The 15,684-nt window shown below is 34.5% G+C and overlaps 1 protein-coding gene across 2 annotated transcripts in view; it reads left to right on the forward strand.

Annotated features, from left to right (window-relative positions):
• LOC125681000 (serine/threonine-protein phosphatase 6 regulatory ankyrin repeat subunit B-like) overlaps positions 1 to 14,663 on the forward strand; it is a 43,598-nt gene extending 28,935 nt beyond the window's left edge. For both annotated transcript variants that reach the window (XM_048920872.2, XM_056156033.1), the window contains exons 21-24: positions 4,051 to 4,133; positions 7,825 to 8,033; positions 8,635 to 8,753; positions 10,302 to 14,663. In XM_048920872.2, coding sequence (XP_048776829.2) covers positions 4,051 to 4,133; positions 7,825 to 8,033; positions 8,635 to 8,753; positions 10,302 to 10,449 — 559 coding nt within the window. In that variant the 3' untranslated portion in view covers positions 10,450 to 14,663. The remainder of the gene's footprint in view (positions 1 to 4,050; positions 4,134 to 7,824; positions 8,034 to 8,634; positions 8,754 to 10,301) is intronic.
• Positions 14,664 to 15,684: the final 1,021 nt, after the last annotated feature.

The raw sequence follows: 15,684 nt of genomic DNA on the forward strand, positions 1-15,684 counted from the left end.
GATGGAAGAGACTGCGAAAAGGGAAAACCAATACCAACTAAAACAAAGACGTTGATTTTAAAATTACATGCCGAGGGTTTATTTTATGGTAAAATCAGTAAGAAATTAGGCGTCGCAAAGGCCACGTTATAAAATTGTCAATCATGGGAACTCTTGCACCGAAAATGTCGCCAACGAAGCTCACACCGGATGTACTTTTGTTAATCGAGTATGAAATTAAAAAGAAATCATGTGTATATTAATAGAGAAATCAGACAAAATTTATTAAGAAGAAATATTTGTACCCCTGACAATGTACCAAAGGTGTCTTTAATTTGTAGAACTGCGAGAAATTTTTAGGGAAATGACTTTCAAGAAACTGCAAAGAAAATCCAAGAGAAGCATATTTCGTCTGAACACAGGGACTCGTCACGAAATATTTGTCTTTTTAAAATTTGACATCGTCTATTCTATATTTACAAATAAATGTAAATATAGAATAGAGAGGGTCAATTCGTGACGAGCCCCTGTGGTCTGAACACGAACGAAGTGTTGAAAATTTCTTTGCTACTGATTTTATTGCAATTTAGGCCGAGTCAGTTATATATATATATATATATATATAGAGAGAGAGAGAGAGAGAGAGAGAAACTCTAAATGCTTTGTTGAAATATTTCGACTGGGTACCGGTCTTCTTCAGTCGTGTTTTCGTGAAGAAGACCGGTAACACGGTCGAAATATTTCAACAAAGTGTTTAGAGTTTTTTCTGTATTTTACTTCCAAAAAAGAGACTTTTTATTTATATATATATATATATATATATATATATATATATATATATTGACGAAGCGAGTGTCGCGTTCGTACAACAGGTAATCGCAATCATGGACATACCATAGGAACTTGAAATTTTATCAATAAAGTTAATAAAATGTACTTGATTGACCATAGCTCAAGGCTTGGTCAATCAAGTACATTTTATTAACTTTATTGCTAAAATTTCAAACTCCTATTGACATACAGTTAGGGGTGGACCAGTGATATAGGTTCAAAGGTACGCCAGTATCGCAACATTAACAATCGACCTTTGCTGTGGTTTATTTTGACGTTATAGAATGCTAACGAAATGCTGAATTTCTTTAATAATGTGTTACATGTACAGGAGAGGGGTGGTTTGGGGAATTTAGTTTTTGCTAGAATTCACAGAACTTGCCGTTGTTCATTCAATTAACAGTATCTAGCGATGATTACTTCCGAATTTCTTACGAAAATGTGGGTATATATAACAGTAAAAGACATCAAAGCATGCCATGTGTTGAAAATAAATGTTTTCTCGAAGTAGAATATCTTTTGATCTTATTACTTAATCTGACAAATTATTTTAGGGGCGAGATCAAATGTTCAATGTTAGAGAAAACTGAGTTCGCATAGTTCTCACCAAGACACCCCTCCCCAATACAAAACTAAATATGAAGTATGTTGAAACTAATCGATTAACAAGTAAAACAAATGAAAGTGTACATTGATACTATTAAACATTTATTAAAATGTATTATTATGTGGTTTTAAAGTCAGTTGTCTTTTTTTCCCACTAATGTGTAATCGATGTCGGATGACAGAAACTTACGAGTTTTTACCCCCTCTTCCCCCTAACTATTTGAATTTAGAAATTTTTCCGACATCAATGTTTTCAAATGCTTTGCAAGATTTCGAAAATATCCTCTGAGAGATTTATTTTAAAATAACGATATGGAAACTGCGAATGTGAAAGAGACAACAAAACAAAAGCATTGTTCTTTAAACAGACAAAATCGCCTATAGAAACATGTACTGAAATTTCTGATCACTTAAAACTGACAAGTATCTACAGGAATTTAAGGGAGTAACCTTTCAATTTTTATTGGGATATAGAGGCAACTGCGGATCCTGCCTTTTCCCGCAGCATTTTCGATCCCGTCTTTTCTTTTCAATATTCAGCACTATTTGAATTCTGGGATATTGCTCTCCTGCCTTTTCTTTACATATCGGAGCTCGCCTTTTTCACCCTGTATTCCCCCTCCCATACCTATTGATACTGCGATGGATTATAAGTATAACACGGTTATTCCTGTTTAAAAGATAAAATTTATAAGGTATCTGATAAAAGTTATATCTTCTAAAGTTTACGAGATATCTTGTATTTTTTATAAGACATCTTATATTTTTTTCTTTATAAGATATCCCATCACTTTTATACATGCAGATATCTAGTATATAGAAGATAAACTTTACAAGACATTTTATTAACGTAATCTCAAATCTCCGTTGTCAAATCAAAACCGATATTGAATCTCACGCTATGTACGGTGAAATTTACACTGAAATCAAATATTGAAACTTACACTTGTTAGGCACGAGATAATATAATGCCAAATACTTGGGACCGCCTACCTATAATTTAACCGACCTATCAAAAGCGCTCTTTAAAATCACTCGGGGACTTTCCAATGAACTATCTGAAGCACGTCATGTACTTGCCGATATGTCTCGTTCACACTTACTGTAAATCCACAGTAATCCTCATCCACAGGTAGATAGTCCTCTACACAGGTAGATAACCCTCATCCACAGGTAGTTAATCCTCATCCACAGGTAGATAACCCTCATCCACAGGTAGTTAATCCTCATCCACAGGTAGTTAATCCTCATCCACAGGTAGTTATTTCCCATCCATGGGTTGATAATCCTCCGAAATATTTTATATGATTAAATGAGATCATTAATAATATGTTACATACAAATTATATAAAACAAATAAAACGTAGCAAAATATATAATTACTTTCAATCATCGCCTATCAGCGTCATGCAATAACAATTGCACAGTTTTAACTTGTTGTTATTCTTTGGTACAAGGGGGACATAAATTGTAAATTTCAGGGACTCCTGAATAGATATTTAGGAGCAGGTAGGCTTTACCAAAATTGTAAATTTTATGATCCAAGGGTATAGGGGTTTTATTACCAAGGTGGTGCTAAATTGTCATAGTGATTAAATGTCTTTATCATTTGAAAGACTTCTTTGATTTTCTGATACTTGTATATAAAAACTAAATGTATATTTAGAAAAAGCAGAAAGAGATGTACAGAATTTGTGAATTTCACAACTCCAGGATTCTGACTGTAGATCAGGTCCAAAATAGTCATATAATGTAAATATAGCATATATTGTATAAAGTCTTTCATTGGTATAGGCACTTTCAGGGGCATTTATTGTTTTTTTTTATGTTGCCTATGGGCCTCATGTTTAAAGGCATAGGGTCTATCTTTTATCTCATAATGGCATCACAATATATTGCAAGAAGAACTCCAAAAAACTTTGTAGTATTAATTATGAGTTATATATAGCTGCAGCGCTTTGAAACTGAAGTCATTTTGACATTTTAGCCCTTTATAAAATATTTGTCTGGAGGACAATATATTAAACTGGTATCCCACTGATTGGTGGCTACACATAAACAAGAGATGCAAAGTTAACAGGGTACCAGTTTAGGCAAATGAGAACAGGGAATTATTTTGTAATTACTATCATATCCAATGTGTTTGTAAACATTCTGAAGAACTTTTTGTGATTTTCTAGTTATGATTTTCATCACCTTTTTGGAACATGCAATATTTTACCAATATCTTAGACTTTAAAAGAACAAATTTTGTTTTATACTGTTGCTGAATATTAGAATTCAGCATAGATATGCAGAATGGGAAAGATATTATAGATTTAGCTGGGTTAGTGATACTTTTAACTAATACTCAGTGACCAATAAGGCCTATGGGCTTCTTCAATGTTTAACAAGAAATATTTAGGGAGAATATCTTCTGGAAATCCACATGTTGTGTCCATTCTGGTTGTTCAAAATGTTGGGCCACCATTTTGAGTGATGTAAAGTATGTCTAAATTTTTGAGTCTTTATTTCTGTATGAGCTAGGCATGACCATGTCTCAAGCAAGTATTATGGCCATGGGGCCTCTTAATATTCTGTATATCAGGTTTTTCAGCATTATGTTTTTCCTTAAAATTGTATACATGATTTTAGATCAGACAATGATATGCCAACAAGTCCATTAGAAACGCTTTTGAATGATGTGGAAAAGCCAAAAGGACTCAGCATTTTTCATGGTATGTGTTTCTATTTCTTGTGATTTACGTATGATCATGAACCCCATATCTACTCAGGAGTGCTGGTGTGTAGTGATTTACATATGATCATGAACCTTATATTTACTCAGGAGTGCTGGTGTGTAGTGATTTACATATGATCATGAACTTTATATTTACTCAGGGATGCTGGTGTGTATAAACATGATACAAGAGTGCTTTCCATATGCCTTGGAATATGAGTGGTTATAAAAAAAAACTGTGAAATATTACATTACCAGGACCCTGTTATTATCTCCTCGCAATTCTTTGCAAGAGAGTATAAAGTAACTGGACCATTTGTATGTGGGTGTCACACTAAACTTGTAGAGACATTTGTATGTGGGTGTCACACTAAACTTGTAGACACATTTGTATGTGGGTGTCACACTAAACTTGTAGACACATTTGTATGTGGGTGTCACACTATTAAAGCTTGTAGACACATTTGTATGTGGGTGTCACACTAAGCTTGTAGACACATTTGTATGTGGGTGTCACACTAAGCTTGTAGACACATTTGTATGTGGGTGTCACATTAAGCTTGTAGACACATTTGTATGTGGGTGTCACATTAAGCTTGTAGACACATTTGTATGTGGGTGTCACATTAAGCTTGTAGACACATTTGTATGTGGGTGTCACACTAAGGTTGTAGACACATTTGTATGTGGGTGTCACACTAAGCTTGTAGACACATTTGTATGTGGGTGTCACACTATTAAAGCTTGTAGACACATTTGTATGTGGGTGTCACACTAAGCTTGTAGACACATTTGTATGTGGGTGTCACACTATTAAAGCTTGTAGACACATTTGTATGTGGGTGTCACATTAAGCTTGTAGACACATTTGTATGTGGGTGTCACACTAAGCTTGTAGACACATTTGTATGTGGGTGTCACACTAAGCTTGTAGACACATTTGAATGTGGGTGTCACACTATTAAAGCTTGTAGACACATTTGTATGTGGGTGTCACACTAAGCTTGTAGACACATTTGTATGTGGGTGTCACATAAAGCTTGTAGACACATTTGTATGTGGGTGTCACACTAAGCTTGTAGACACATTTGTATGTGGGTGTCACATTAAGCTTGTAGACACATTTGTATGTGGGTGTCACACTAAGCTTGTAGACACATTTGTATGTGGGTGTCACACTAAGCTTGTAGACACATTTGTATGTGGGTGTCACATTAAGCTTGTAGACACATTTGTATGTGGGTGTCACATTAAGCTTGTAGACACATTTGTATGTGGGTGTCACACTAAGCTTGTAGACACATTTGTATGTGGGTGTCACATTAAGCTTGTAGACACATTTGTATGTGGGTGTCACATTAAGCTTGTAGACACATTTGTATGTGGGTGTCACATTAAGCTTGTAGACACATTTGTATGTGGGTGTCACATTAAGCTTGTAGACACATTTGTATGTGGGTGTCACATTAAGCTTGTAGACACATTTGTATGTGGGTGTCACACTAAGCTTGTAGACACATTTGTATGTGGGTGTCACATTAAGCTTGTAGACACATTTGTATGTGGGTGTCACATTAAGCTTGTAGACACATTTGTATGTGGGTGTCACATTAAGCTTGTAGACACATTTGTATGTGGGTGTCACACTATTAAAGCTTGTAGACACATTTGTATGTGGGTGTCACATTAAGCTTGTAGACACATTTGTATGTGGGTGTCACATTAAGCTTGTAGACACATTTGTATGTGGGTGTCACACTAAGCTTGTAGACACATTTGTATGTGGGTGTCACACTATTAAAGCTTGTAGACACATTTGTATGTGGGTGTCACACTAAGCTTGTAGACACATTTGTATGTGGGTGTCACACTAAGCTTGTAGACACATTTGTATGTGGGTGTCACACTAAACTTGTAGACACATTTGTATGTGGGTGTCACACTAAGCTTGTAGACACATTTGTATGTGGGTGTCACATTAAGCTTGTAGACACATTTGTATGTGGGTGTCACATTAAGCTTGTAGACACATTTGTATGTGGGTGTCACACTAAGCTTGTAGACACATTTGTATGTGGGTGTCACACTAAGGTTGTAGACACATTTGTATGTGGGTGTCACATTAAGCTTGTAGACACATTTGTATGTGGGTGTCACATTAAGCTTGTAGACACATTTGTATGTGGGTGTCACATTAAGCTTGTAGACACATTTGTATGTGGGTGTCACACTAAGCTTGTAGACACATTTGTATGTGGGTGTCACACTATTAAAGCTTGTAGACACATTTGTATGTGGGTGTCACACTAAGCTTGTAGACACATTTGTATGTGGGTGTCACACTAAGCTTGTAGACACATTTGTATGTGGGTGTCACATTAAGCTTGTAGACACATTTGTATGTGGGTGTCACATTAAGCTTGTAGACACATTTGTATGTGGGTGTCACACTAAGCTTGTAGACACATTTGTATGTGGGTGTCACATTAAGCTTGTAGACACATTTGTATGTGGGTGTCACACTATTAAAGCTTGTAGACACATTTGTATGTGGGTGTCACATTAAGCTTGTAGACACATTTGTATGTGGGTGTCACACTAAGCTTGTAGACACATTTGTATGTGGGTGTCACATTAAGCTTGTAGACACATTTGTATGTGGGTGTCACATTAAGCTTGTAGACACATTTGTATGTGGGTGTCACACTATTAAAGCTTGTAGACACATTTGTATGTGGGTGTCACATTAAGCTTGTAGACACATTTGTATGTGGGTGTCACACTAAGCTTGTAGACACATTTGTATGTGAGTGTCACACTATTAAAGCTTGTAGACACATTTGTATGTGGGTGTCACATTAAGCTTGTAGACACATTTGTATGTGGGTGTCACACTAAGCTTGTAGACACATTTGTATGTGGGTGTCACATTAAGCTTGTAGACACATTTGTATGTGGGTGTCACATTAAGCTTGTAGACACATTTGTATGTGGGTGTATACTAAGCTTGTAGACACATTTGTATGTGGGTGTCACATTAAGCTTGTAGACACATTTGTATGTGGGTGTCACATTAAGCTTGTAGACACATTTGTATGTGGGTGTCACATTAAGCTTGTAGACACATTTGTATGTGGGTGTCACATAAAGCTTGTAGACACATTTGTATGTGGGTGTCACATTAAGCTTGTAGACACATTTGAATGTGGGTGTCACACTATTAAAGCTTGTAGACACATTTGTATGTGGGTGTCACATTAAGCTTGTAGACACATTTGTATGTGGGTGTCACATAAAGCTTGTAGACACATTTGTATGTGGGTGTCACACTAAGCTTGTAGACACTTTTTTTGCTCGATGGATTTGATACTTCACAAGTAGCTTTGTTATTAAGAGAGGAGGAAAGAACTCTATTGATTTTGGGGGTCCAAAGGTCAAGGTCACTACAGGACTTCATTAAAAAAGCTTGTAGACACTCATTACGAGAGGATATGTCCTGCCTTGCAGAGCTCTCATCTGATATAATTTTTTTTTTTTTTTTTTTTTTTTTTTTTTTTTTTTTTTTTTTTACAATTTTCTGTTTAAATACTTGGATGCATGGGTAACTATTGGTATAGGAAGAGTATCCATGCTAAAGTCAAATTACTTGCCTTAAGATTAATTTTCACATTTGATTTTTTTTTCACCAGATGGACTTGTGAGTCATGTTTGTGCTGTGAATCCAACCAATGGCTGCACGGCACTTCATCTTACTATTGAGAAGGGAGATAACTTTAAAATTGTCTCTCTTCTGGTGAATGCTGACCCTAGCTGTGTTAACATGCAGGACAACAAGGGCCTGACCCCACTCCACTACGCCTGTAAGCTGAAACGGAAGAAGAGTGCTGAAGTCTTGTTGGTAAGACAAGATTTGTAGCTGATTCATAGTGAGCTTGATAGGATTACCCACTACTGTAGATTCCGAAATATACGTAAGGAATTTATTATCGCATAATTTCGCGAGAGGCATCACTCACAAAATAAGAATACTCTATTCTATTTTCTGTTGTTAAAATACATGCAAGAACTTTTGAATAGCAGACAACACACAAATTCATGTTCCTGTAGCTATTATGTACTCGCATAAAATCAGGAAATCTACAGTATTCATAATAGCTGCAATAGTGTAGCCCTCTCCGATTTTTTTTATTCCGACATTTTTGGGAGAGAGGGCTACATTATTGCAGCTATATTGACAATATTATAAATATCTATAAAGACATAGTGAGCTTAGTAGGATTAATCACTTTTGATTTGATTTTATAGAGTCTAATTCATTTCAGTGATGATCGTTTTAAATAGCAATCCCTGAAAATTTTTCCCAATCTCCTTTTAAACAATAATAAATGGAAAATGAATTTAAATTTGTTGTTGTTTTTAATACATAGATTAGTAAATCGGGAAATATTTTACGTAATTAATTCCTGTCATTTCAACCTGTGTATGTTTCTTGATTTCAGAGCGTTGAAGAGATAGATGTAAATCTGCTTTCTCTGAATGGCAGTCTGGCGGAGGACATGGCCACGGATAAATCTCTAATAAAACTGATCCATCAGTACAGGAAGGGCCAGCCTGTCAGGTATACAGTACAATACAGAACAACGCGGCTAATTCAGGCACATTATTGCGTGATGTACACCGCGGCTAATTTAGGCATATTATTGCGTGATGTACAACACGGCTAATTCAGGCACATCATTGCGTAATGTGCAACACGGCTAATTCCGGCACATCATTGCGTAATGTACAATGCGGCTAATTCAGGCACATTATTGCGTAATGTACATCGTGGCTAATTCAGGCACATTACTGCGTAATGTACAACGCGGCTAATTCAGGCACATTATTGCGTAATGTACAACGCGGCTAATTCAGGCACATTATTGCGTAATGTACAACGCGGCTAATTCAGACACATTATTGCGTAATGTACAACGCGGCTAATTCAGACAATTATAGCGTAATGTACACCGCGGCTAATCCAGGCACATTATTGTGTGATGTCCCATGTTTTCAGCTCAGTGGACGTAAAAAATAATAATGATAATTATAAATGTGATGCTTATATATGCATTTTCTCAATAGAATACTTTGATATACTACTTATTTAGAACATGCGACCTTGTGAAATTTACGGAACAGCAACAGCTGAATTAGCCTATTCAGTAACATACATGTATTTACATATATATTGCTCAAGGAGCTTTGTCTGTGCAGCGTTAAGTCCCCTTTTATTAGGCAGGGGTTGGGTGGGGAGGAGCTTGCAGTGTAGTATAATTGGAGAATGTGAATACATGATGTTACGGAGACCACATTAACAAATCAATAAACACCAAGTCAAGTATTTTTGCTACCAAAGTTCAATTATACTAGAAAATTTGCATTTAGTAAATTGTTATTAAAACCCCATTCAGATTATTATGCTTCCTGTTAGCCTCTTCCTATAAATTTGATACCCTACTATTTCTTATTATTTCTAAATGTACAGTATCGCTTTTTCTTTTGTGTGTCTTGTGTTTTTTGTCTTATTCAAATTTTTCGTTATGGAGTAAACTAAAACAACTCCATAAATTTGGAAGAATCATCGCCAAACTGCAGGCTTAATCTCGGAACCTAGTGCTTGAAACTGCTATGCTAATTTTGGATAAATTATTCATATTGGCTATTAAAAGTTTACCAATAACCTCAATAACCATTTTAAAGAAAACTTTTCCAGATATATTAATTAATACAGAAATGATGATTTAAAACAATTTTTGATAATATGCCCCAATAAAATAACCCATTAAAGAACAATGTAAATGCATTGAGAGTGATTGCCCTTTGCTCCATGAAACCATAAATACCAAAGCCTAATATTTTGAAGAAAAAAATATTGACAATCAGCATAATGATATTAATTACATTTGTGTGCACTATACCAAATTCATGTCTTTTGCTTGAAACAGGGAACAAAAAAAGCAGAATAATGAAGAAGAAAAAACCATTATCTGAAAGATATTTATTGTCACTACAAACAGATTGCAGAAATGAATAACAATGTTTTATGGTCACAGTTAGGTTTCGACTAATCTGCATGATAATACAATGTAAATGATGCTTATTGCTATTTGTTGTATTTTGATAGACAAAGAGTTGAACCAAGAGGTGTAGCCTCGTCAACGGTCTCCGACTTCTGTCTGCGGTCAACTCCCAGCACACAGATGGCATCTACTGTCAACTTTGATAAAATTCAGGGACGATTCGAAGCTCTGAAAAGGCAGAAAAAAGATTGATCGACTTTGAAGGAGATTCAAGATTTTGGAAGGTCATTATTTTGGTAATTGTGACAAGAGACTTTTGTCCCAGATAATTCACCAGGCAACCGTCTATAAGGTAACGGTTAAACAATGAGATTTGTTCAACTTAATTCGGTGGGAATGTTCTGATGTGAAACTAAGACTTGATGTGTACACTAGAGGCAATATGTGAAAGGGATTAGTCAGTATAATTCACAGGGAGAGTGTTTGAGATGTTTTACTGATTAGTCAGTATAATTCACAAGGAGAGTGTTTGAGATGTTTTACTGATTAGTCAGTATAATTCACAGGGAGAGTGTTTGAGATGTTTTACTGATTAGTCAGTATAATTCACAGGGAGAGTGTTTGAGATGTTTCACTGATTAGTCAGTATAATTTACTGACCCAGATTCCTGCTTTCTCAGTGATGTACGTATATCTGTATTTATGTAAAATGGCAATTTTACCTGTTGTGGTTGTAGAATTAGTTGTAGTGTTATGTGTTCTTGTAGATTGTTTGTGACAAACAAGTGATTTTCATGCGTAAGAAAAATTGCTTCCAAATTTTGGTAGTCTTCCCTTGCAAAAATCATTTAAATTTTCCAAAACGGTGTCAAAATTTCCCCATGAGAAGTGATTAAAGTTTTATTTCAATTTTAGAAAACGAATTTTGTAACTACTATTGTGTCAATATTGTCTTGATGAAAGAGAATATTAGACAGCAACAGGATGTTTTCATCATTTATAAAGGTTTTTAAGAATGCATTAAAAAAACTATAGTTACAAAAAATCAATATTATATAATTTTTCTTCACAGAAGAACTCCAAATATCCCAAAATGTTGCTGATCCCCCCCTCCCAATCAATAGGGCATAGGGTAGCTTTTAAAATGGGTGAAAAAACTACTGCAAACAGCAGGAGATGATGTTTGGCTGAAGTGAAAAAAAGATTGATTTTCAACGTCTTTTTTAACAATATTTTACTATCACTGTGTAAATAAAAACCCTTAAGATGACATAAAATGTTAATGCAGTCAGGACATGTGGAGGAGCTTATGGAAGGATTGCAAGTTAAGGAGGAATACTACATTGTCATAATGGCTGACTTCCTTTTAAAAGATGAATGAAAATATGAATATCAGTAATATTAATATTCCTTTTCTATTTGATTGCCTAGCTGGGAAGCTCAGTCAGTTAACATTTCGACAGCTGATCTGCAGGTTTGAGTTTAGAAGAGGTTTTAATTTCTTTACAGATTACTTTCTACTAAAACTGCATTTATTGACTAAATAAAGTAAATTTGAAAGTTTTTAATTTCAAAATATTATTGTTCATGACCTCCACATTTCATCCATATTGAATTTCCCTGGTGTGTTATAACCTCCTTAATTCAATTCTCAGTAATAGAACACATCAGCCATCCACAAGATTACAACAGTGTGCAAGTATGGGTTTGCTTATACATTTTACATCTCTTAATTATCAAAAATTGTTTTAAGAATCCCTTAGTTTTACTATAAAGCATCTCTAAAAGAATGTTTAGATTGTTTTTTTTTCCTGATATCAGTCTCGGTGATTTATTTTTTAGATATCGGGGGTTGCTAATGCTACAAATGTTGTATGTGTTTCGCAATACTCACACGTGTATGTAAATATGTCTTCTATTAGAAATAGATGAAGTGTCCTAAAGAATATATGTCAAGTTTTGTTACAATTTTGTTAAGTAGTGTGTACACATAGAAATAAGCTCCTCGCTCAACTTACCCTGCTTTTTATTTTAATACAAAGACGGCCAGTTTGTTGTACCACGTGATAAGTCAAACTGCTTATCACATTGATCATGTTCGTATATTTTTTACTATGCTGTATGTATGTAAATTTTATGTACCGGAAACGAAATTTTATCTATATGTACCTGTATTGGTGAATTTCTATTGATATGAACCAGTTCCCTACAAATTGATATTCACATTTTTGCGACCATTATGCTAGGGTCTATCTTGATAGTGACGTAGATGTACAGTGTATGTTCAGGGTAAGGGATGGCCGTGGATTATGCAATTATATCTTCCAGATTAAATTTTGCTTTAAATTATAATTTTTCTGTAATTTTAACACTTGTATTTCATTTAGTAAGTCTGCAATTAGTTGTATCATATATATCAGGTAATTGGCAGATGATGAAAATCAGCCAAAAATGAAATTTTAAACCTTTCCATACATTTTAAATTTTAAACAGTTGTTATTGCATGAAATGAAAATAATCAGAAAATATATTTCCAATGTTTTTGCCTTTGATATCTTAACAATTGAAATGATAACCATTTCCACATGACTGTGAACAATGTGCGTATGAATCTTGGTAGATATAGTACGTCTATTTCAATGACTAGGAATTCTGACAGAAATGAAAGTAAAATGTAAATATTGAAAGTAAATTTCATTTTTTTTTAAAAAACATAAGGGCATGAACTGCGACATTTTACGCCATCATACTTCATTAAGCGTGTTGCTCTTTACAAAAAAAAAGCACCAATGTGTTCAACTACATTTTGAAGAATAATTGCCTAACTTTGAAAACACCCAATGTGCGGCAATTAAAGAATGTGTAAGTAGCATATTTCTGAACTACAATAAGCATTACAAAATTCTAAAGCACACAAATTTACACATGTTAATCATCACACAACGAACGAGAAGGTTGTTTAAATGAAATATCGGTACTAAATATTCAAGTTTGTCTATCATAGTGCTACATGGTATTTATACAATTAGAATTACAATTGGTGAGTCCTAGTGACATTTTGATTCATGTCCCTGCATTACAGTATAAACTTGGCTGTATGACAGGTCTGTAATAAGATGATTGTATTGTTTCAGGATATTTTGGATGTTTTTGACAATTGACTCACTTATGAGAGTCATCTATTTTACTTGAACCATGCCATCCATTTCAGATCAAGATTGTATTACATTTTGCTTCTCTTCTGATCCGGTTTTCTAGATATGAATAGGTTATATATATATTTACATTTTCCATGTTTTTGCCTTTGATATATTTATATTGTAATGATAGCCATTTCCTCATGAATTCGCTGCAACCATAAACAATGTGTGCATAAATCTTGATAAATATATTGCGTCTGTTTTAACGACAGGGAATTCCGACAGACATGAAAGTAGAACTTAAATATAAGAAATAAACTTTACTTTTGAAAATGCATGAGGGAGTGAAATGCAGCGCTTTACGTCAGCAAATGTTCGCTTCGTGAACTACGTCGATGTGACGCATCGTAGTGCATACCCTCATGCATTTTCCAAACCAAAATTTATTTCTTGAATACAGGTATCCGTCTTGTTTTAATCCATACTAAGAGAAAAACATTCCACATTTTATCAGCTTTGTTCTTATTTCCCCCACTTGTACTGATTAAGAGTTACTAGTATATTACCCTGTCGTTTATTTTTGGATTTTTGAGCATTGATCTTAATTTTTTTTAATACAATCCACACTTTGATCGGTTGAGGGGACGAATCCTTTGGCAGTAGGGCATTGTGTTTTAGACCAAAATCTAAATTACAGAGTAGGATATAATAGTACGCAATTGTAGAGTCAGATTAATGCCTCATAATACCGAAATGTCGATAGAAATTTAGTCATGAATGTGTCGGGTTTGTAATCCCAAGTGAAATATCAATGTGATACCCCCACCACCTCACCCCAACAAATACAGCTGTATGTGATTGTCTATTTATTCTTTATTTTAAAAGAGATTTGAATGCCAAGATTTTTAAACGTGTATGATTGTCTGTGTACTTTCTCTAATGTATTTTAATATTTTTAACACTAAACATTAATTATTTTTTTGTCATGGATTATAATGATTTTGAGGAGTCTTTTGAGCAGCTGATTATTTACTATTGTCAGTGCATAATAAATAGCACGTGTTCCAATTCAAGCTAGGAGTATGTACTCTTTTAAGTGGCGATGTTTGATGAGTGCACAACTAGTACAGTTGTAATGTTATACTAGTTGTAAGTGTTTGTTATAGGTATTTATGGTCAACAAAGATTAATATAATTGATATTTCAGTTTTTATATTTTATTACTCGTTTTATCTTTCAGTTGTTATGGGAAATTAACAGAATGTATTTGATGTATTTGTTCATGTTGAAGTTTCAGCGTAATAAAATCATTATGTTATAAATGTGTATGCCGAATGTTGAATTTCACATAGAACAGGTTTTCTTCTTCAGAATCAGCAACTTCAAAGAAAGAGTCATTAAATGATGTAATGTTCAGACTAAGATTATAGGTAATTTACTAGGACTCCCAAAGCTTATATTATAACTTGCAGTGTTATAATTATTTGTAACATGCATCCAAAATGGTGATCTCCTCACCTCAACATTTGTCAAAAATGCCTATTTTTATGCAATTTTAATTGTAATGCACTAAATGTTAAACCTCAAACATTGGCCAGGGATAACCCCCCCCCCCCCCCCCTTTGCAAGAATTGCTGGCTCTTCACATCTTTCATATTTGTTTTCTTTCAGTATTGAATTAAATTGATGCCTATCTGGGTTTGATTGTTTTTCAGCACAAACGTTTCTGTGGTTTGATTTGGGTCGGAAGTTTCAATTCTTCAACATATATATATATATGATATTAGACTGTTAAAGCTAAGCAGAAAATGGAGGAAAAACTGTTAATAATTTATTCTGAAGTTGGTTAATTGTAAATGAACCATCATGGTTGCATGCCATTTTAGATTTTTTTTGGAAATTTCCATGATAACCAATAAAGTGTAAAGGAAATTATAAATCAAAGAGAGGAATTCAGGGTTCTTGTTTTGAAATGTTATTAATGCTTCATTATGTGTGACCTAATAACTTTTAAACCCAGCAACCTTACCTACTCTGTAGTTTGTTCTCTACCTGGTACCAGCTAGAACAGTCAGAGAATTTTATTGCATTCTAAAATTAATATGAAACTGGTGATAACTGCATAATTATGTGAATGCAGCGGTGCTCCACTTAAAAATGACCCGAAATAGTGTTTGTTTAACAGAAATGTATTAGGTTGCAGATTTTTTAATGTGCATTATTGTGTCAACAGTCTTCTTGAGGTGGGTTGGGTGAGTCATTAGTTGTCTGAAGTCCAGACATTTTTAGGTCACCTGAGTAAACTCAAGTGCAGGCTTTCAAGCGGGCCCTTATTTCCCTTATTTTT

The sequence above is a fragment of the Ostrea edulis genome, chromosome 2 (assembly GCF_947568905.1).
Source record: "Ostrea edulis chromosome 2, xbOstEdul1.1, whole genome shotgun sequence".
NCBI classification, from domain to species: Eukaryota; Metazoa; Mollusca; class Bivalvia; order Ostreida; family Ostreidae; genus Ostrea; species Ostrea edulis.